The 23,417-nt window shown below is 41.5% G+C and overlaps 1 protein-coding gene across 1 annotated transcript in view; it reads left to right on the forward strand.

The window, feature by feature from the left end:
• The window catches only part of ABCC5 (ATP-binding cassette, sub-family C (CFTR/MRP), member 5), a 48,197-nt gene extending 29,397 nt beyond the window's left edge, over window positions 1-18,800 (forward strand). Inside the window, exons 13-29 of the mRNA XM_009572864.1 lie at window positions 195-267; window positions 841-1,044; window positions 1,718-1,861; window positions 3,668-3,770; window positions 4,482-4,666; window positions 6,411-6,557; window positions 6,908-7,037; window positions 7,592-7,745; window positions 7,892-8,020; window positions 9,406-9,592; window positions 10,930-11,019; window positions 13,409-13,598; window positions 14,347-14,506; window positions 14,932-15,010; window positions 15,926-16,039; window positions 17,091-17,255; window positions 17,979-18,800. Of these exons, the coding sequence (XP_009571159.1) occupies window positions 195-267; window positions 841-1,044; window positions 1,718-1,861; window positions 3,668-3,770; window positions 4,482-4,666; window positions 6,411-6,557; window positions 6,908-7,037; window positions 7,592-7,745; window positions 7,892-8,020; window positions 9,406-9,592; window positions 10,930-11,019; window positions 13,409-13,598; window positions 14,347-14,506; window positions 14,932-15,010; window positions 15,926-16,039; window positions 17,091-17,255; window positions 17,979-18,080 (2,356 nt within the window). The 3' untranslated portion in view covers window positions 18,081-18,800. The remainder of the gene's footprint in view (window positions 1-194; window positions 268-840; window positions 1,045-1,717; window positions 1,862-3,667; window positions 3,771-4,481; window positions 4,667-6,410; window positions 6,558-6,907; window positions 7,038-7,591; window positions 7,746-7,891; window positions 8,021-9,405; window positions 9,593-10,929; window positions 11,020-13,408; window positions 13,599-14,346; window positions 14,507-14,931; window positions 15,011-15,925; window positions 16,040-17,090; window positions 17,256-17,978) is intronic.
• The last annotated feature ends 4,617 nt before the right edge of the window (window positions 18,801-23,417 follow it).

The raw sequence follows: 23,417 nt of genomic DNA on the forward strand, positions 1-23,417 counted from the left end.
CCTTACCTTCACTGTACTTCAGAAGTAGGTGATTAATTACTATCCTCCGTTTCCTCCTGGGAATCCAAGGCAGATAATTTGTTTTAGGCTGCTGGAATGTCTGCTATTAGTGTAGAAAGTGAGATAATGCTGTACTAGCTAGATACTTGGGGGAAAAAAACAGTGTTCTTACTACGGATCTAATTGTTCTTTAGATACAATACGGTGTTGAATGGCTGCTGTCTAAGGCCTGACCTAGCCATCCTTCCAAATGGGGACCTGACAGAGGTATAAATTTTGCTTATAGTAAACTAATTAGTAGATGGAGAAAAGTAGAGTTTTGGTTTGGTAGACGAGACTGGAGTGAGGGGAACATCAGTCTGGTATGCATATAAGCCAAGCTGTTGAATGCACCTTCTTGAGCTGAGCTTATCAATGCAGGCTCTGGGCTATTGAGAGTTGTGCCATGTTTTTGACTCATATGTTGATAATTTGGGAGTTTTTTATTGTGTTGTAAATTTAGCTGCCTTAACAGGACCTATTTGAACTTGATTTAAAATGGCTAAGAAAAAAGCATGGCTATGTTAACACAAAAAAAGTAAAATAAGCAAAAAAGTACTGCCACATTTCAAGCATATTAACCTTGAATGTGAATAACACATTTCACAAAGTGGACACCCAAACTAGAATATATATATTTATTAAAACAATATATAATATTTGGGGGGTGTGTGTGTATATATATATATATATAAAAAAATAAAAATATTATGGTCTGCTTCATTTGGTCACTTCTTGAGCTCTGAATATCTGTGTTGCATGATGCTGTAGAAATAAAATAACGGGTGTGTGTCTGTACAGATTGGTGAACGAGGGGCCAACCTGAGTGGAGGACAGCGTCAGAGAATCAGTTTGGCTCGAGCCCTGTACAGCGACAGGAGCATTTACATCCTTGATGATCCCCTTAGTGCCTTAGATGCTCATGTTGGAAATCACATTTTTAACAGTGCAATAAGGAAGCACCTGAAGTCAAAGACTGTCCTTTTCATCACTCATCAGCTTCAGGTACTACATCTCTCATACTTTCTTTCTTGTACTTTCTTGAAATACTGTTTAGTCAGTTGCCTTCATACTGGAAACTTCTATGCCCTGACCTGTTACAGCACGACCCTGTCCATTTATAGGATGCATGGTTTACATTTACAAACTAGGTTTGCAAATATGCACCGAGCACAATCTAATTCTTTATTTGATATCAGTGCTGCTTGGTGTCTGATGTGGACTGGTAACACTTGGCTAAATAAAATTTACCAGAGAAATAAATACCTTGTTGAAAACCACTTTTGCTAACTTGCTATAAAGCTGGTTCATCACATCAGAAAAACTTAGATTTGGTGTCAGTAAAACAGAATAGATGTATTCTGAGATTTTTTTGCAATTTTCTGTGCCTAGAAATATTAATACTTAGTATATCAGTATTTGCAGTGTTTAAGTATCCTAAATTGTGTCTTCCATAACAGATTGTTTTTGATAGACCATGAAACCTCTTTATTTGTGTACAGTGAGAATAATCATGGTGCTCTAGTCAATGCAGGACCTTTAAAAATCAGATGTCTGTTACCTTGGAAGAGGTGTGTTGTGTGCAAATGTCTATAAATTACTGAAAAGGATTGTATGGGAGTGTGTCTGATTATTGCACATAATGATAAAGACTTGTTTTTACTGTCGTTTTCTCCAGTATCTTGTTGACTGTGATGAAGTGATCTTCATGAAAGAAGGCTGCATTACTGAGCGAGGAAGTCACGAGGAACTGATGAATTTAAATGGGGACTATGCAACTATTTTTAATAACCTACAGCTGGGAGAAACACCACATATTGAGGTATTTGTTTGTTTATTTTAAAGTGGTCTGAATGATGACTTTTCTGATGAGATGAACCAAATGACATAGTTGGAATACCGGAAAATGGCTTCACATGTTCCTGTGTTGATCTGACCAATAGATTTCCTGTAGAATAATCTGTGCTTTGTTAGCACTTCGTATTTGCAGTCACAGTTCGTATTTAGGGAATGCGTAGTAGAGAGGACTTTGCCAATGAGCTCATAAGTTGAACGTGAAAGTAATGTATTGTCTCGTCTGGTGATGCTTTCTCTGGTGAAGCTTGTTGTCTGTTTTATTGTACACCTCACTTCTTAATTTACCTCCAAATTAGCACAGACCTGGACCAACCTTTGTCTGAAAAATTCCTATTGTTTTGTTACTTCTTTTTCACATAGGGTGTGACTGAGGCACAGGAAGAGGGATTTAACTTGACAAGTGTTAGATGTGACAGTTTTTTGGAAATGTAACTGAAAATGCTTTGTTTTGGGGGGTTTTGAGAAAAAAAAAAAATTGTTGCTTGACACTGCTTCTGTTACGAAACAATGGATGTAAATGCAAACTTGGATTTGTGCTCTAGTATTTTAGTCGATGGAAAAAATGTACATCTAGAAAGTAACAACCATTCAGTAGGACATGCATTTGAATTTTCAGCAATTTATTTTTTCCCACCTTTCTCCTGTTTGTTTCCTGAAGTTACTCTTTGGAGTAAGCAACTTTGCTGCTTTTTATTTGATGATGATTTACTTCTCTAAGTGTTGTGTGCATTTGCTCTTAGTAAGAAGAGATTAAAAAGCACATCAGCAGTTTATTTTTTAAAAGATGAGAGGTTTCTTATTTACAAGTTGCAGACATTAAAAAAAAAACAGTTTCTGAAAAGGTAGCATTGTGATAAATATACAGCTATAGAAGGTGCTTGGTGAAACTTTCTCCTAGGAGATGTTGGTGAAAGAAGCAAAAAAAATATAATGCATTACTCTGCATATCCTTTCTGAGGCATGAAGATTGTACTTCTGCCATTTTAAGATTAATGTAATGATGGTTAACATGAGATTCTCCAGTCTGCATGCTTGGCTGACCTTCACTGTCTCTCTGTAAACACTAGCTCATGGAAGGAGCATTAACTTGCATTCCCAATGGGATAAGAAGAAATGGATGGTAAAGTTAGATTCTTTGTGGTTTGACATGTGTGAGATATCCCTTCTCACATAAAGCATGGGAAGAAGACCCTGAAGGTGCTGTGTAGTGGGTTTCAATTAATGTAGGCTGTCTCTAAACAGGTAGTAACTTCCATTTGTGGGAAGATGGCTGGGTTTAGAACAGTAACTGTATGTGCAGTTTAGTGTTTGGACATATGATTTCTGGAAGACCAAGTTAACCTGACTTTGTCCTTAGAGACATTTCATGAGAGATTTCCTGAGTGAAGTACTAGGGTGTTTGGGGAAAAAAAGCCTCTTAATAAAATTGTGAGTTATTTTTACAAGGGACAGGGGGATTTTATCTTTCTGTCAGTAGTAGGGGTGTCATTCCTCTACCATGTATGCACATAGTGTCACTGGTTCTGGAAATTAACCTTGCACACTACCAGTACAGATTGGTAGCAGTTCAGATTAATAGAGGAGGAGAATTTAATCCACCAGAGTTGGCAGTCATCCATAGTAACAGTGAAGGTAATACCCTCCTTGATATGAATGCTAAGTTATTGAAAGCCTTTGTCCTTGGGAGGCAGCTTATAAAAAGTTTGGGTTCAGATATGAAAATGTCAAACCAAATTACTCCGGTATGTTTAGTGTCATTGTTTTCCTGCAGATTAATATAAAGAAGAACACAAACAGTTCACTGAAAAGACCCCAGGATAAAAGTACCAAAACAGGGTCTGTGAAGAAGGAGAAAGTGGTAAAGAAGGAAGAGGGTAACTATGTAATCAGATTTCTGGCTGTAATTATTTTATACACCAATAAGCTCAAAACATTTGCTTTCAAAGTGTATTATGAATGTACCTCTCAGGTTTTGAAAGCTGTCTCAAGTCCTGGTCACTCAGTGTGGTTGATAGGACACAGGCAGTGGGCAAAGAAGATTCATTAATTTGTGAAATATGGGTCCCTGCACAATGTTTTAAGGTTCAATCAGGCTGCTGCTGGTCAGATGCCATCAGCACAAAGGAGCTTGTAGTACCCTGTCTCCCACACCACCTCTCCCTCCTATCCTAAGAGGGCAACGTGTATAGCTTGGTACTTGCAGAGTCCTAGGCAGGACATAGCATTTATGTATGAAGAATTGGAAGATCTGACCTCTGTTTTGTGGTTCTCTCTGTTTAATGTTAACTTTGAACTTCAGCAGGGTTTAAAAAGCAATAGTGAGGCTGATACCAGCCTAGTATTTAAGTCTGTGCTGATTACGCTTCTTCAGGCATACCATGACGTGAATGATTCTGCGGAGGAAATGTGACTTTTTGAAAAACTGTTTGAACCGTTGAGTTCTACGTATTAAGTAATGTCTGTGTTTCTGAAAGTACTCTGTACAGTTTGAAAATTACTCTAATTTCATGTATGTTCACAAACTTACAAAAGTTTCATGGAACAGCTTTCTTTTCCTCACTCCCTCCTCCTCTTTTGTTTCACAGGCCAGTTGGTCCAGTTGGAAGAGAAAGGCAAAGGCTCTGTCCCCTGGTCTGTTTATGGTATCTACATTCAGGCAGCTGGAGGCCCCTTTGCATTCCTCGTCATCATGGCACTGTTTGTGCTGAATGTGGGCAGTACAGCTTTTAGCAACTGGTGGCTGAGTTTCTGGATCAAGCAAGGCAGTGGAGTAAGATAAATAGCTTTTCTACTCTCTTGTGTCTAACAGGCAGGGGGATCCTAGACTAATCCCAAGCAGTCCTATGAGACCAAATGGTGCTTCCTAATTTAAGCAAGTTGTAAAGCTCCCCAGGAGGTTGTCTCACTAGAGACTTTATCTCCAAGAATAAGAGAGCTCCACTAATAAGAAAGATATAATAGCTCATGTGGTTTTATACTGCCCTCTTGTTCCTTGTCTTGGTTAGTCTAAGAAAAGGAAGTGAAAATGTGAAAGGGGCCAACAGGCTGCAGGAGGAATTACTAATTTTAGTGCTGTTTTTTGTTTGAACATGACCTTACATCTAACAGGCTAATCTTGTTAAAGTATATGGCTTTAAGTCAAAAGACTTTTGGGAGTTGCTTTGAAGACTGTGATGACCTGGGATGGTGTTGAGGTTTAACCTGGCAGGCAGCTAAACACCACAGAGCTGCTTGCTCAGTGCGCGCCCCCACCTCCCCCCCAGTGGCATGGGGGAGAGAATTGGAAGAGTGAAAATGAGAACACTTATGGGTTGAGATAAGAACAGTCTAATAATTGAAATAAAGTAATAATAATAGTATGTAATGAAAAGGAAGGTAACAAAAAGAGAGAGAAGTAAAACCCAAGAAAGACAAGTGATGCAAATGAAAAACAGTTGCTCACCACCAATCAACCGATGCCCAGCCAGTCCCCGGGCAGCAGCGTCCCGGCCAGCTTTCCCCTAGTTTATATACTCAGCATGACGTCATATGGTCATGGTTGGACTCGATGATCTTAGAGGTCTTTCCCAACCTTAATGATTCTATGATTCTATATGGTATGGAATATCCTGTTGGCAGTTTGGGTCAACTGTCCTGGCTGTGCCCCCTCCCAGCTTCTTGCATATCTCCAGTTTTCTCAGTCGGTAGAGCATGAGAGGCTGAAAAGACCTTGACTCTTTGTAAGCACTTCTCAGCAATAATGAAAACATCTCTGTGTTATCAACACTATTTTCAGCACAAATCCAAAACATAGCCCCATACTAGCTACTATGAATAAAATTAACTCTATCCCAGCCAAAACCAGATGGTTTGGGACTTTTCCCATTCTAGGGGCTTCGATTGCAAGTCTTGTTGCATTTAAAGATTCAAATATAACTGCAAGATATTTTTTTTTTTTGGGCGGGGGGAGCAAAACTACTAACCTCAGAGAGGAAATAATGAAGTGCAGATGGCCAACAATATTAAAATAAGCAATGAGGTCCTTAAACATACTTAAAGATTTAAGGAAAAGAAAAAGAGAGATGAGAATGTACGACAGTGTGACAGTAAAGAATTTGCTGCATGCTGGCAGAAAATAACAACTGTGTTTGATAAGAAGACAATGTACAACCTATCCAAGGTGAATATTGCTGTGTAATAGGAGTGGTGGTATGCAAGTATCTGGCATTGTTCTGAAGAACACAAGAAATGATAAGCATGAAATGAGAGATTAGGAATCAAATGAAGTAGGTATTGTAGTATTTTCAAAAAATATTCTAGGAAAACCGCTAAGGGCTACAAATCTGCACATCAAGTATCTCTGGTAGGAAAAACGTTCTGAAGTATTCAAAGATCATTGACCTACTTTATTTGAAGAAGAAATATCAAATATGGTGAGAGAGGACAGAGGACAGTTAAATTCTACCACATGTAATGTGTACATGCTTAATCCTTGTCTTAACTAACTATTCACTGAAACCTTGAATTTTCTGCAGAACACCACTGTGACTTTGGGAAATGATACTGTCATAAGCAACAGTATGAAAGATAACCCTCACATGCATTACTATGCTGGCATCTATGCACTGTCTATGGCAGTTATGTTGATCCTGAAAGCTGTTCGTGGCGTTGTCTTTGTAAAGGTATGTGCCAATGCTGTTGTTTTTCTTACATTCCTGCCCCGCTACTTCTGCATATTGTTGTCACCGTGGTTCTTTTGGTCACCTCCCAAGAGAGACTTTTGAACGAGAGGAAGTGAGATCATGGATTGTGAGGTTTCCATAAGTCATCTCTTGGGGCTGCACCATGCTTTCTGTTAAACTTCTTCCCGAATTAATAGCTTCCTTCTGCTGGTTGGAAGCACAGAATGCAAGGAAAAAAACCTTATGGTTGGAGAGAGAAAATGAGCAGAATGTTTTGGTGCCCAGGGGAGGAGCAGTGACAGGAAGGCAAACATCCTTTCATAACACTGCAACATTTTCTGCATTGTCAGGGAACGCTCAGAGCATCCTCAAGGCTCCATGATGAGCGCTTCCGACGGATTCTGCGTAGCCCCATGAAGTTCTTTGACACTACACCCACTGGGCGGATTCTCAACAGGTTTTCCAAAGACATGGATGAAGGTATCTCTCGCTGTATGCGCTGTAGATCCCACATTCAGACCTCCCAGTGAACTCCTTAATACTCTCCAGTCTCTTGCTGTTGGGGTGATTGTACCCTATATCCATTGCCAAATGTGTACTTGTAATAGACAAAGCAGGAATTGAGATGTACTTGGGTTATGATTCTAGAAGGCAGCTGATATCTCAAACCTGTCCATTCACTTATGAAGAAGAAAATGTGCAGCTGCTTTCGTACCTACAGACTGCACCTGGACTCTTAGCAGTTAATGCAGGGGGAACCTAGAGTATCAGGGTGAAGCTGATGTGCAGCAAAGGTGGTAATTAGGTCAGAGTTGCATCAGTGCTCTTTCTGCAAATGGGAATAATTGGAAAGACTATTAGCATCTCAGAAGATAAAAGCACCCCTAATGAAAATGTACATTTTTAGTTTGAATAAGCCATAAGAAATCACTGTCCTTGTCAATGATGCTGAACAGCTGGACTGAATTGCTTTATATAGGTTATTTTAGCTTTCTGTACTCAAGATCTTCCTCTTTTCCCTCCATCTTTTCCAGTTGATGTTCGTTTGCCATTTCAAGCAGAAATGTTCATCCAGAATGTCATCCTTGTGTTCTTCTGTGTGGGGGTGATTTCTGGGGTTTTCCCCTGGTTCCTGGTGGCAGTGGGGCCCCTCATTGTCCTGTTCACAGTTCTGCATGTTGTGTCTAGGTAAGTGCATCAGCTGCTTTGACTAAAAGCAGAGATACTTTCACCTGTTATTAAGGATATAGGGTTCTTCAAGTATATTTGCATCAGTGTAGTGGTTGGCATATGGTGGTTGTACATGTCACTTAGAAGTGCTTCTTTCCTTTCAGAGTCTTTATTCGAGAGCTCAAGCGTCTGGACAACATCACACAATCTCCATTCCTGTCTCACATTACATCTAGCATACAGGGTCTCTCCACAATCCATGCCTACCACAAAGGACAGGAATTTCTGCACAGGTCAGTCTAGATATCTGTCTGAGAGTGGTGAAGCACAAAGCAGGGTGCAACAGGTTTACATTCAGAAAGATTTATTAATGGGGTCTGTAGCTGATGGCATACATTGGCTCTAAGAGTGAAAGTTACTTTTCGGGGGAAACAATGAGGGAGAACAAGAAGAAGAGAAAGGGAAAACTTCCAGTAGCCAACAGGGAAGAACATTGAAGGGGTCCCAGGTGAATGCCCTTCTCTGGAGTTCTCTGCAGTGCAGCAGGTGGCAATGATAATGGTGAGGGCAACTTTTTGGCCATACTTTTTCCCTAGTAGTATATACTTTTTATCAGGTCCTGCTCATACTTTCTATTGGTTGTTTCTCGTTGTGATGGTATTAGCATTGGTTAGAGCATGCTAACAAAACCTCAGTGTGCATATTGATAAGCTGTTAGTCTCTGTGCACATGCATAATTGATAGCATTTATCAATTATTTAAGTGATTGTTAGCCACCTTGTTGTGCACTATGCTTGGTTTTCTCTAGTATAAAAATCTGCAAAACAAATGTTAGTGAGGGAAAATGAAACATTTCTCACGTGAGTGGTAGTTGCTTCCCTTGAGAACCTGCCATAACAGTATCAGGGTTTTGCAGGTACAAGGTCATGCGACCAACAGCATGGGAGCACAGGGAAAATTGCCACAGAAACTCTGGAAAGACACTGCTACACCAGCTTAGATGAAAGGTTGCAGAGGTGCAAATAGCAGTCCCTTAGCATAGCTGGTGTTAGAGCATTAAGGCACTGCACACACTGTGCAGCAGTGATTGGTGTAAAATTGAGTTGCACGATCAGAAAATCTAGTTACTGGCTTTGTGAATCTCAAGTGTCTCCCCTTAAACGTTCTCTCTCAGCTCTGCATTTTCAGGATTGTAAATTAAGTGGTTATTGATGTGTTTTAATTAGTGCCACCAGTCCTGTCAAAACTTAGTGTAACTTTACTGTTACCTGTGTATATAAAATAGCACATATTTTATGCATATTCTGAAGCACTGCTGCTGTTACATGTGGAGTAATTTGTAGCCATCAAGCATCCTCTGGGAGGTCTTGCATAGGTGAAGTTGTGGTGAAAGTGTGTGTAATATCCCTGGATTTTGATTCACTCCCAGTATAATTCATCATTGTACACAGAAACTTGGTAATTTGACTTCCGAGAGTTTGAGCTAATTAGATAGCTGACATTACTCAGAAAAGTTTGTAACCCCTGCTTTCATGGCCTAGTTTGAGACTCTATGTCAATAACGGACTAGTCTTCCCACCCTGAATTCTGATACTGGAGCAGGGGTTTAAGTAGTTCTGCTATTTGTAGAAAATCAGGCTCGTGGAGGTCTACTAACCTTTCCTGTATTTGTTTTCAGGTATCAGGAGCTCCTAGATGACAATCAGGCACCATTTTACCTGTTCAGCTGTGCAATGCGCTGGCTAGCTGTACGGCTGGACATTATCAGCATTGCTCTTATCACGACCACTGGCCTTATGATTGTCTTAATGCATGGCCAGATTCCTCCTGCCTATGCTGGGCTGGCTATCTCATATGCTGTGCAGGTGAGTATGTCAACATACTGTAATATTTAATTTCTCATTTAATGTAGTTATTGCTAGTAGGTAAAAGTAACACACCATTGAAAACTTTCCTTAATGCACTAGAATGGAAAAAGATACTGTTACCCCTTTTGGTAATGGAGGGGAAAGCTATTCAGAGTCAGGATCTTTTACTAACAGCCAAATTACAAATTATGAGGAGCTAGGTGCTTAAGGCTATTGTTTTGGGGAGCTGCCTCTTTTTAAGTGAAGAAGTAGAAACCGTTTGAGGCTCTTCATATGCTGCATATTGTAATTTTCCTGGATATTTCCAGAAATTGGATTGATGGTACATCAGACATCTGCCAAAGTGATGTCTTAAGGTATTGCCTGCAGTATGTTTTCACAGTGAACAGGATCCAGTGTTGCAGCTGTGAGGGTTAGATAGACTTCAGGGCTCAGAATACTTGCTGTTAGAGCTGTTGTTTGGCCTTTTTTGCCTCCTGGTGGTAGTAAGGTGAAATTACAAAACTTAGATGGCTAATATTTAAAGCTGTTGCTTTTGGGAAACGTTTCTAAACCACTGGCTTTCCAAGTGGTTAATAAATTACGGTTATTTTAAAATTAACTATTAACTAAAATTAACTTGCTTTGGGCACTTAGCTGTAAGGTGCCCAATGGCAAGGGTACTTGTATCAAGTATCATAGAATCATAAAATCATTTAGGTTGGAAAAGATCTTTAAGATCATTGAGTCCAACCGTTAACCTAGCACTGCCAAGTCCGCCACTAAACCATGTCCCGAAGTGCCACATCTACACGTCTTTTAAATACCTCCACGGATGGTGACTCAACCACTTCCCTGGGCAGCCTGTTCCAATGCTTGACAACCCTTTTGGTGAAGAAATTTTTCCTAATACCCAATCTAAACCTCCTTTGGTGCAACTTGAGGCCATTTCCTCTCATCCTGTCACTCGTTACTTGGGAAAAGAGACCGACACCCACCTCACCACAACCTCCTTTCAGGTAGTTGTAGAGAGTGATAAAGTCTCCCCTGAGCCTCCTTTTCTCCAGACTAAACAACCCCAGTTCCCTCAGCCGCTCCTCATAAGACTCGTGCTGTAGACCCTTCACCAGCTTCATTGGTCTTCTTTGGACACGTTCCAGCACCTCAATGTCCTTCTTGTAGTGAGGGGCCCAAAATTGAACACGGTATTCGAGGTGCAGCCTCACCAGTGCCGAGTACAGGGGGATGGTCACTTCCCTAGTCCTGCTGGCCACACTATCCATTAGGTTTGTCTCTTAATTCAATAATGAATCACAGCTCTCTAAATTTGTCTTCGTTTTCTCCCATCACTCCAGTTAACAGGGTTATTCCAGTTTACAGTCAGACTTGCTTCAGAGACAGAAGCTCGCTTCACCTCAGTGGAGAGGATTGATCACTATATCAAGGTAGGACAATAATACATTCAGCTGCCTGTTGTAAAATTTCTTGTTGCTTGTCATGTTGCTGGCATAAGAGAAGAGAAAGTCAGCCATAGTCTGCCTTAGTACAGAATGTATGTTTCTGATCTTGTAAACATGTTAATGCATGTACTGTAATACTGCAGAGTGAATTTGTTTTATGAAGCATGTATATAAGCATTGGCAGGATGAATGGCACAAGAGCTGGTAGGTGACTAAGCTTACAGGCATCACTTGCCTGACATCACTGAAGTTATGTAAGGATATTGAAAGTTTGCTGACATTCTCAGTAAAGAGTGGAGTGTGTGAAAGGGGTAACTGGGAATTCAATACAATATTTTACAGTAAAAGGATGGTGTTCTGGCATCCTTCATTGCAAACCTAATGGAACTCGTTCATTTAAACACAGATAACTGTTTGTCACTTTATCTACATGTAATTCTGCTTCATTCTAATAAATCTACTTCTTTTTCCACAGCTATCTTGTATAACATATGTCTATACGCTTAAAAAGTCAAGGAATTGCTCTCTTTGCAAACATGAGAAATGTGCTAGGCTGAACATGAGAAATGTGCCATGCTAAATGCTTAGCAATCTGCTCTGATTGCTCTGATTATCTGTAACCCTTTCTTCATAACTAGGATTTGTGTATGCAGAACTGGGCGTAGGTCAATGAGGAAAGTGTAGCCAGGAGAAAGCCTGCTACTGGGTCTGGTCTTTGAGGTGAAAAAGTTTTTTACTTAATACATAATACACATTCCCTCTGAACTTCAGAGGGAGATACGTATCTATTTGGTAAATCTGGGCTATGTTGATACTTGTAGAACATTTAATGGATTTAATACTGAAGAGAAAGAAAAAATTTAAAACTGCTCACTCCCCCAATCCTCTTGAGGCATCCAAGTAGAAAATCTCTCTGTATGAAAGATTTGGTGACCACACAGGCTGAGAACTGTGTGCCAAATACTGCCTGGTATCTCTCACTGGGCTGAGATGGATTTATCACTGTCAGGCCTTCAGTGGCAAAACCTATAGTTGTAGGTTGTTGGGCAGTTTTTTGGTTGTTTTTTGGGGGGTTTTGGGGGGTGTTTTTTGGTTTTTTGTTTGGTTTGTTTGTTTGTTTTGGTTTTGTTACTGTGTGTCATTTTATGTCACTATTAAGCAACACTTTCTGTGATTTTTCTTACTTGGATTTCTAGACACCCATTTTATTACGAAACTGTAAAACTAGTTTGAATCTAAAGTGAAGGGGGGGTGAGCAGGGAAACACCATGCAGGTTCAGTGTCTTACCAGGTCCCAGGCTTGGCTTCTTTCAGCGTGGGCTCTGTGATTGCTGTTATGAGCATCAAGCTCAAAGAACTGGAGTACTATTGTAGAAGATTGCTGTTTTTCTCAAACCCTTGGGGTACAATTAATCTGCCTCTAACTAGATGTTGCAGATGTCCACTACTGACATAGTCCCTGTGGAATCTCTCTAATGTCAGTGTAGGAAATGGCTATCTCCAGAGGGCAATTTATTACCCATTCTAAGTGTTTATATTAGAATGAGAAAAATCACACTCCAGAAACTCTTGCTGCTTTGTAGTGACTATAAAGAAGTTGATGGGGCCTGGTTCAGTTGGAGATTCTTACTTTATATGTGCTTAAAGTTACATAAGATGAATCCTATGACAGGATTTCTGCCATTCTCTGAGGCTGCTTGTGCCATATATGGGGAACTGACCTTGGCTTCATTCTAAACATGCTATAAAGGCATATGTTTGGTTTTCATAGGTTCTGCTTTTCTGTTTAATCTGTGAACTGCTTAATGAGGGACCTATTAAGGAGCAGAGTAAAATAGCGAAAGTGAGCAAGCTGGAAGGGGCCCGAATGACTCAGTGATTTAATAGAACAGGGGAGAATGAGGGAGAATGAGGAAGAAGAGGAGGAGGGTAGCATTTGTACAGTGTGTCATGTGGACGTTCTCTTCTGTGTCAGAATCAACAGAGGTGACCTTGGCATGGTGTAGGAAATGAGACATAGAAATACAGCAGATTTTGCATCCAGAAGCATCCAGTCTTTGGAGTGCCACAAAACTCAGTAGGATTGTGCTCATAAATAATAGGCTTAAAATATATTTTGAATTCCGTTGATGAAAATCATTGTTATGTAGAAGGACCAATGTAATTATTGAGGCAACAGGAGGGGAATAGCAATGTGGTCAATGTAACACAGCAAACTTCTGAACCACTGGGCCCCCGTCCAGCCACACAGCTCATCATAAAACTGCCATAAACTGATATGGGCCGAGTCTGCAGGGAAGAACTCCTGCTGATGGTAATTTTCCTTTCTGGTGTTTTGTTTACTGGAAACTGAACTTCTGGTTTTGTTTTAAAGACACTTTCCCTGGAAGCTCCTGCTCGAATTAAGAATAAAACTCCTCCTCTGGACTGGCCACAGGAAGGTGAAGTTGTTTTTGAAAATGCAGAGATGCGGTACCGAGAGAATCTCCCTCTAGTACTTAAAAAAGTGTCCTTTACTATCAAACCGAAGGAAAAGATTGGCATTGTGGGAAGGACAGGCTCAGGTAAGGAAAAACACTAAACGGAGTTAAATTACTACTTTTACAAAATGGGAATGGAATGAGTGGGGCAGTCATATTGGTTCTCCTCTGTCTTCTCTGTGTTTGGATAAATTGTTAATTGCACAGAAGTGGTCCAGCAATTTGTCAGTGGTGGATTCTGTTCATGTGCATACATAAGTAGGATCCCTGTAAACAATAACGAAAACAAGTTTTCATTTAAAGTAGAGGGATATCCTACTATGCCTGAGCCAGTATGCTCATAATGTTTAACACCCCAAGCCACTTATCAGCACAGAATGCTACCTACAACATGCTCATGGCAGCTTATTTTGACTCTCTTGAAAGTTTTCTGTACTGATGCTGCAGCCGGGTTTGGCTCTAAGCTATCTCAGAAGTCTGTAACACGAAGAATCAAAACCCCTGTTTGTGCGATGACTTTAAACCAGCTCCAAAATGTAGTTTCTAAATAAGCAATTAATATTGCTTTATTGGGTTTATGTGACAAGGTTTTGGAGGTGGGGATGGGGCGCCACTGCAGGGATGGCTTCTGTGAGAAAAGATTAGGAACTGCCCCTATAATTGCTTAGAAGTTTAAATGCTGAACTCCAGCATTTGCCAGCATTGTTTGCCAGGACTTTATGGTATTTTAAAACACTTCTCATACATATGGACAGCTTTTAAAATGCTTTCTCATCTCAAAGCTGCTATGACTGTAGAAACACGAGTATTGTTTTTCCTGTCTCATTTTTAGGGAAGTCTTCCCTTGGAATGGCACTCTTTCGTCTCGTTGAACTGTCTGGAGGCTGCATTAAAATTGATGGAGTGAAAATAAATGACATCGGTTTGGCAGATCTTCGCAGCAAACTCTCAATAATTCCTCAGGAACCTGTGCTATTCAGTGGCACTGTGAGGTTAGTGAGACCATAAGAAGGAAAAAGAGGGCTATCAGCTTATACTTGAACTCAAATAGGTACCTGGTGAAATGTTAGTTCTCAGGCATCCTAGCTTCTGTTCTCTGTTTTTTTGAAACAAAAAAAGCACAGCTAAATGATTTTAGCTGGCCCAATGCAGAACTGGATGTGATCATCCTCTATGAAAGTCTTCCTTTCTGTTTAGATTTGCTTGAAGTTTTTGTATCTTTGTCTTCCATCTCTACTCTTTTGTTCTTTGGCTACTCTAACCCTAGTGTGCTGGGAGCATCTGATTTCCTTGGCAAGGAAATTCTGTCAGTGGAAAGCTAGATGGGAATCATCCATCCGGATGAATTAGCACACTGCTGTTTTGCCATTCATTGCTGAATAAAAATTCTGGTTATGTTTTCTGCTTCCGCCTCCAGATCAAACTTGGATCCTTTCAATCAGTACAGTGAGGAACAAATCTGGGATGCTTTGGAAAGGACTCATATGAAGGAGTGTGTAAGTATTATGTGCCCTATGAGATACATGTTTGTGTTTTGGATTTCAAACTTACATGTTCTGTTAGTAGCTGCTTCAGAGACCTTAAGGTAAAGCTTTTTCTTTGCGAGTTTTTTCCCTTATTGGGTATGCTTTATTTCTAGTAATGAGATTGAATTTTCGGAGAACGTGCCGTATTTCGGATATTTACTTTTTTAGTATATAGCGTAGCAGAGTGTTGCTCCATCACAGGGACTCCTAGGTTGTTACAATATTTCACATGATATTTTTCTGTATGTGCCTCAGATGTACATTCTACACTTACCTTTGTGAGTGTAAATGTAACACATGCACATTTATACTGAACTTAAAATCTGCCCTTTGCGAGGCCCTCTGCAGCAAGTCTCACTGCCATGACATTTCCAGTTCTTCTATTCTTGTAGGTCAGGTGGCATGGGGCTGCATGCGTGGCTATAGTATGTACGCTGCAGTAATTCCTGCAGGAACTAGGTTTGCTCTTTTCTCTTGGTGAGAAAGACTGTCAGGAGATCTGTATTCATGGTGATACGATTTTGTACATGGCACACTTTTTTCTAGAAATCAAATATTTTGTTCTTAAGTCATTCTAAAGTTACCTACTGAGAGGATATAGCTCTTCTAGCTTAACAAGTAGTAGTGTTCTCAGGAGCTGTCACTGAGTCACAGGCATTTACACCAGACTGAGCAGGTCTTATGTCGTATTGTTGTTTTAGCATTAGTTGCTTGTTACTAATTTCCCCAACAGAGAGAGGGAGAGATGGTCAGCAAAGTGTGACGGATATTTTGGAACATGGGCAAAATCAGATCTGCAGGAGGAGTATCTGTTTGTCTCATGCCATGGAGATACAAAAAGTCTGTGCGATGCTCTAAGATTTTTGCCTCTTCTTTCACACACAGGTTGCCCAGCTACCTATGAAACTTGACTCAGAAGTGATGGAAAATGGGGAAAACTTTTCAGTTGGAGAGAGACAGTTACTGTGCATAGCTAGAGCTCTGCTGCGTCGTTGCAAGGTGAGCATAGTGATGAGAGAAGTAGCTGGAGATAGCAAACTGATAGTATTGAGCAAGCCTTTTTTGTGCCAGATTCATTCTATCTGTCAGAGGAATCACACCAACAGTTATTGCTACCCACAGATGATGTAGGGTTAGAACAACTAGAAAGGCATCTGTAGCCAGCTGCAGAAAGGTATTGCTTGTTAGTGTTAATAATAGTGTGCCAGACTGGCCTAATCATTTATTCAGAGTGTCCTGTTACTGGTGAGCATCAGATTCTTTCCTTCTTCCACCTTTTTGTAAATGTCAGCCAAGTACTTTCTTTCTACATGGTGTTCCACTAAAATGTAGTCTCCAAGTGGAATTTGGGACCATGCTGTGCCAATGAAGTTAAGGGTTTTGCAGGAATGGAAGACAAATAATAATTACAATGAGAAAGGACATTTGGATTGAGATTGACCAGGATTTTGATTTTTAACATCCTTTTTTCTTAAACATTGCACACCATAATTTAAGGTTCCCTCTGTTTTAAAGCCAAGACTACTCAGCAGAAGTTACTGCTCTCTCTGCAGTACCTGCACAAACCATCTAGTTTAGCTTTGATGAGACACCACTCCAAATCAGTTTATGTCTGAGTCTGAGAGGAAGCGTAATTCTTTCCAGCATAAGAAAGCTAGTAAGCCTAGTCAGTATAGACTCATTCCAGAAGGAACTGTCACCACCAAGGATGTGTCAGATTAGTTTACCAGTAAAGTTTGTATTTGAGATTTAGCTGCTGAATGTAAAACTGAAAGTAGTGGAAACTTGAGGCCCAGGTGAGAACCCAATGTGGCTCTAGGATATGACCGTAAAATGCAAGTGTGATCCATAAGGTAACTTTGTTGAAGGCAATTACATAAAGAAAACTGAAAGGGTGCTTGTAAAAACTACCTTTGGGACCACAGCTCCATAATGATTGGCAGTTGTGACAACTCTTGGTCATAGTAATTCTGCCCACTCTACATATTTTTGTGTTCAGGGAGAGAAAGCGTTACTATGGGTAACATCCAGGATTATGTGCTGCTTTCAGATCTTGATACTGGATGAAGCAACGGCTGCTATGGACACAGAGACAGACTTACTGATTCAGGAGACTATCAGAGAGGCATTTGCAGACTGCACTATGTTAACAATTGCTCATCGCCTGCATACGGTACTGGGCTCTGATCGGATCATGGTGCTAACACAAGGACAGGTAAGCAGAAAGACTTTTGTGGCTGGAGTTCCTGTTGCAGTCTGGTGGTACCGTATGTGCAGGCTGAACTGAAGCAACAGCTAGTATTGCAGGGTAGAAAATCCTCTGTTCATTCACATCCTTGGTAATAATCCTCCAACAGAATCAGTTATTGCCTGATTGTGACAAGATCAAAGAGGGCAAAATTTCTTTTACACTCCAAGAAAGTACCATAGAGTAAGTGTCTCTCTTTTAAAAGTGTTTTTAAAACTCCCTTTGTAGGTTAATTCTGAGGTGGGTGATAACGTAAGCATCTCTGCTGTGGCTCAGTGGCGGTTTCCCATTACTTTCATGAAGCCCTGTGCTATCAAACAGGCATATGAGAGATACTTTACCCACTTTTCAGGATTCCTTGTGGGGAGCCATAAACAGTTAAATCAAATGTAAGAACATTTGGCAATGCTCTTAAAGGTAGAGTAGGCAAAAACCCATAGCATCTGCCTCTGACAGAGCCACCAGAGGTTGCTTCCTGATGGGTGATTCCAGCGTTTGTCTGAGCTAGTTTGAAGCATCCCAGGTTACAGTATTTATGCATAAATGCACATACTTTCACTGCCTGTTGTCTCATATAAAGATTACTGCCATGTTTTGACTACTTTACTACTGTGTCACAAGTCTAAGGGGTGGGAATCCATTTTCTGCTGGATTTTACTGACATACTTTACCTGCCTTGCTTGCTTTTAGGTAGTGGAATTCGACACGCCGTCTGCCCTTCTGGCCAACGAGAACTCACGCTTCTATGCTATGTTTGCTGCTGCGGAGAACAAGGTTGCTGTTAAGGGCTAAAATTCAGGGCAAAGTCACTTTAATTTTGGAGAGCTACACTCCCTGCCTGTGGCAGGCCAGCTCTTCCTCCTCCTTCAAGCAGATTATTGCCTTTTCATCTTTTAATTTTTAGCACAATGTGTCAAGCCAGAGAGATTTTTAAAACAGTGTCAAAAGAATTCTTCATGTTTTTATTATTGTATTTATTCCATAATCATATTACTAATTTTTTGTTATTAAATGCACTCTACAAATGGCTCAGGGAGCCATAGTTATAAATGTATCAGAGGCCTATAATGAAGCTTTATACATGTAGCTATATCTATACATAATTCTGTATATAGCCTATATTTACAGTGGAAATGTAAGCTGTTTATTTTATATTAAAATAAGCACTGTATTAATAACAGTGCATATTCTTTTCTATCATTTTTGTACAGTTTACGGTACCAGAGATCTGGCTTTGTTATCGGACTGTATGAGACACCATTTTGTCTTTTACAGTTGGTCTTTTCCTAGTGCCGGATTTTCTGCGTGTCTGCGTGGAAGTGAAGCTTTGCAATAGTGTCCTTTATTGTCACATCTTGTTGTCTAGCGCAGGGGAGAAGAGCTCTGTGGTGTAACTCTATTGCATTGTAATTTATCAAAGCTATTTGGAGCATCGCTAATGTTCACCACAGCAGCAGCTGCTGCTTCCCATGATGCTTTCCCAAAGCAGGGTTTTTAGTGATCTCCTGAGTGGAGAACCACTTCTGGGTCACAATAAGGCCTCATATTTTCTGTGTCCTGATACAGTATTTCTTCCTGTATCAGCAGGGTTTATTTTAATGCAAGCAAGCCCAAGCTCTTTCTGCTTCGCTGATCTAACACAACCAAAATCTAACTGTTCATGGAATGATCTGTAACAAATTAATCATAAGGTTCAAATCATACCCTGTATGCTAGCAGGAAAGCCTTTTCAGAGTTGCTTCAGCTGACTGACTCCTTTATCTTGAAGCTGCTAACACTCCTCAGAGGTTTAGGTTGGCTTTCATTGGCATGGGTAACACTAACTCTTTGTTCTGCTCACTTATACTAAGGTTAAACAACATCAATATTTCCTGTTTCTTTATTGCACACTTGTTAAGGAAACAGTCCCCTACCCCACATCTTCTGGAACTTTAAACAAGTTCCTGTTGATCAGGATGTAACACTGGTGTAGGACATCGTTTTCTTATTGTAAAGAGGTTACTAGGTTACTACCTCAGGTTACTAGGTCCTGTGTAGTACGTTGCCATGATCACTGTACACCATCCCTGTTTTACGGGACCTGTGGCCCAGGTGGGCACGGTCGCTCCTATAATAGCCGTGACTTATTGAATGGTCAGCGTTGCATGTCTTTGTCAACTTGGACATTTTGTAGCCTTAGCATGTTTGCAAAATGTCTCATGGAGGCAAAAATCTGAAAAGTAAATAAAACTATTTTGGGTTTTATAAATTTTATTGGCTTAAGTGGTTTGTTTTGGGCACATAAATCACTTCTCACCTTTTTGAGCCCTGGGGGACAGTTTTTGCAGGCTGGGTATTTTTTTTTTTTCCTTGTCTATGCACCATGGCCTGATCTTTCTTGTGTAGTGGGTAATTTTAGTGCCCTCCAGCATGGGGGTGGCTTGCAATATGTGTATGTTTGTGTTGAGTAGTACAGGGAGTAATAATTTATAGTGCAAGTATTCAAGCCAAGTAGCAAGGGGGGAGGTCAGACTGAATACAGAAGATCCTTCTTAGGCTCAGATTTTTCCACTTTCTTTACCTGCAAGTGTTGCTGTTTATAATGTGATATGACTGCAGAGTCACAGCAACAAGCATTTCTACCTACCAATACTACAGGCAAATCGTGGCATTAACAGAGCTTAGACTGTAGCTTGAAGATAGCAGCACATAAAGCATCATTTGTTGTAGTTGTTCTTTAGTAAGTTTTTCCCAAGCAAGCATTAACTAGCACAGCTCTTATCCTGCTCACAGGCCTGGAACCAAGCTTACTCTATGTCAGGGACTGGCCACCATTTTGCTCAGTGTTACTCAATTCAAGGAGCAAAGTGACTGTATGTTGTGGTTAGGAAAGGGAGAAGTAAAAGGCCTCTCTCCAAAGAACACCCAGCTAAGTGGGGAGTTCTTTTTTGATCAGAAAATTGAGGACAAAAAGAAACAGGAGAGATGCACAAGGAAGCAGGGGTGATAGGCCAAAGAGGTAATGCCCTGCTTCTTCCCTAAAAGTAGAGCTGGGTAGAATGTGAAGATGAAGGCTGAATACCTTAAGGGGAGAGGGGAAGAACATGAAATGCATCTGCCTAAGACTGTGATTAAAACGGTTCAGTTAGTTGTCATGTGCAACTGTCAAGGACAGGGTTGTCTTGGGCCCTGCAGAACTGAGTTTACCCCACAAACTTCAGTATTTCCCTTGAAGAAAAAGGGCTAATGTACCTAGTTCTCAAGTGCCACTGGGGTCAGAGTGTGGCTTCATTTTGCAGCTAAGGCTGAGCTAATGGCAGTGTGGGCAAAAGGGGAGTCATCCTGATCTTGTCCTCCTTCTTCTTCCAGGCTGGGAGTTCCTTCCACTTTCCCGATGCCAGCACTGGCTCTTGCCTGGTCCAGCAGTGACCCAGTTCAGAAAGCTAACTTGCAGAAAGTTCACCCTCCAAAAGCAGGAATGCTGTACAAAGAAGGAGACAGGAAGGCACACCTGGAAGGGAGGTGAAGTGGGGCTGCTCTTTTCAGTAGGTGCTAACTGTAACGCTAGCATAGGTATGAGAGGAAACTGCGCTCAGGATTCATTGCACCAAACTGCTGCTTTCCAGTTACGCTCTCCTGAAAAGGTGAATACTCTCCTGCTGCTTCAGCGAGCTGAAATAGCTCAACAAGGTGTCAAATGAGGGCCTGCGATGGAGCAGGCGAACCGTCACCTATGGACAGGAGGGATTAGCTCAACCATTTTGTTAAACCTTAGCTCTAGCATTGTTACTTTGGAATTAAGGAGATAGACTGCCAGAGGGAAATGTTCTTTCTGCTGTAATCACTTACCTGCTTCATTTGGCACCTGTCTCACAGACAGTACAGAAGTATTGCTTCTCACATGGGTAGCAGTAATTTTTTTATTGGCTTTCATCCTGAACCACAGGAGCAAGCTGAGGCCTGGCCCAGGGCTCTGTCACTGAAGTGGAAGGAAGAAACATCAATATTTACAAATGAGACTGAAATATCTTTATCTTTGAAGCATTTTAGAAGAGGTTGATGATGATGATGAGAATTTTCAGGAATTGGATCATGCTTTAAAATTTATAGTGTGATATCCCAGAGAAGACTTCATCCTGCGAGGAGTAGAATAAGACTGTGGTACTGGGACAGAGGCTTTCCTTAAAGAGATCCTACCCAAAATAGCATGGAGATAACACATCCTTCTTAGTATAACTAGCAAAGGCTATGGCCCAAGACCAACACGTGTGCGACTTGAGAGAGATTTGCCTGGGATAATTGGTTTGCTGTATTACCCTCGGGAATTTCAGTTGCATCAGTTTTACTTACTCTGTCCAAATGCAGTGAGTGCAGCTGATCCCGATTCATTATCATAAGCTTAGAGACTCTTAGAGAGAATGTGTTCCTGCTCATCTCATCTAGCTGATGAGTGGAAACGTTGCACTTGCTTGGGACTTCAATCAAAACGCAGGTAGGATTCTTCTAAAATTACCCAATGGAGTTAGATCAGTGTAATTAAGTCCAAAGTCAGGCCCTGAAGTTGTGCTAGCTTGAACACCTGAGGAGACTTCACTGTTACCTGTGGTGAAGATCATACAGGGTCAGATCCCGAGGGGCTGGGGCTGTGGTCTGCATATTATCCCTAGATGAAAGCCAGAGGGAGATCAAGCAGTCTTAGCACATCACTGGGAATAAAGTTTGAGAAAGCACAATTATTTCAAAAGGCAAATGGTATGAGTGACAGAAGGTATTGGAAGGAAAGGGTAAATGCAGAAAATTTGTATTATAAAAGGAGGGTGTGGAGAGAAAAGGTGGCAGGAGAAAAAGTTTCTCTTAGAAGGGGATTGGGCGAAGACAAAATTGCTTCTTGAAGGTGCTTCAAAAGAACATATTGAGAAGATGCAGGGTGGCTGTAATGCCCTCCTCAACCAAAGAGCTTTTCTGAATGCTGCCTTGTTATTTTTTTACTGCAACTGCAGTGTGTGTTTTACTAAATATAAGCAATCATACAAAGGTTTTCTTTATAGTCCCAGCTTCAGGTCAGTCTGGGATAATACTGTGATTTGTTTTACCCTTGGTTCAGTTGGAGACAGCAGCCAAATTGTGCTGAGGCCACAGTTTCTGCCTCGGGTATGATGATACAGTGGAAACTCAATTGGGAAATGGTGCAGATGCTGCTGTCGCTAGTGTAAGGCTTGGGAGGCTTTTAGAATGTGCCACTATGGGTTCCTTAAACCCACAACCATGTAATAAATGTTCCCGTGTCATCCAAAAGACATGCCTTGGAGACTCATCAGGCGGCTGAGGTAGGCAAAGCGTAACAGTGAAAATAACTTACAGAAGTGTCACTACATGAGGCAGAGAGATTTCCTGTTCGCCGCTCTTGGGCTGTGTGGAGTTCAAATCACAGTTACTTCCAGCACACCTCCTTCCTTCCAGCTTACTGTCTCCTACTGGTGCCACGCAGAGAAACAAGCGGTTGTATAAATCTGATGGTTTTGTGGTTTCTGTCCTTTCCAATTCAGGAAGGCATCAGTGGATGGTGTGTGACTGATTGCCTCGAGAAGGAGGGTTGGGAAGAGTAAAGCACGTTATGTCTGAGCTGGGATCTGGGGGCAGTTTGGAGTGAGTGTTGGAGGCAGGCAACTACGGGCAGCCAAGGGGGGAGGGAAGAGATTTTAGAAAAGGGGGTGTGGGAGGTGCTGGTAGAGGGAGGCTATTTGGGGTTGGACTGTGAGCTAGGCGTGAGGAGCGTGACCAGGAGCGGGATGGAGGGAGCCAAAATGGGTACCGGTGGGATGAGGGCGGCATGCGTCAGCCCTGCTGGGAGCCGTGGTGTGTGGGGGTCTGGCGTGGTTTGTCTTGGAGCTGGGGAGGGTGGAATGAAGCGTTCACGCTGCGCGGCAGAGCTGCCTGTGGGGCTGCGCGGGGGCAGGAGTGAACCGAGTGGGGCGCTGTGGCCGTGCCCAAGGGCAGGAGCAGAGGGGACCGGCGCGTGCGGGGCTGAGAGGCGGCGGTGGTCTGCAGGGGGTGCTGGGCGTGGGGACAGGAGGAAAGCTCCGTGGGTGTGGGTGGGTGCACGAGGGGCATGGATGGGTGGAGCCGCGGGTGTGCAGGGCTGCACGCGTG

Source organism: Fulmarus glacialis, unplaced genomic scaffold (assembly GCF_000690835.1).
Source record: "Fulmarus glacialis isolate BGI_N327 unplaced genomic scaffold, ASM69083v1 scaffold7592, whole genome shotgun sequence".
NCBI classification, from domain to species: Eukaryota; Metazoa; Chordata; class Aves; order Procellariiformes; family Procellariidae; genus Fulmarus; species Fulmarus glacialis.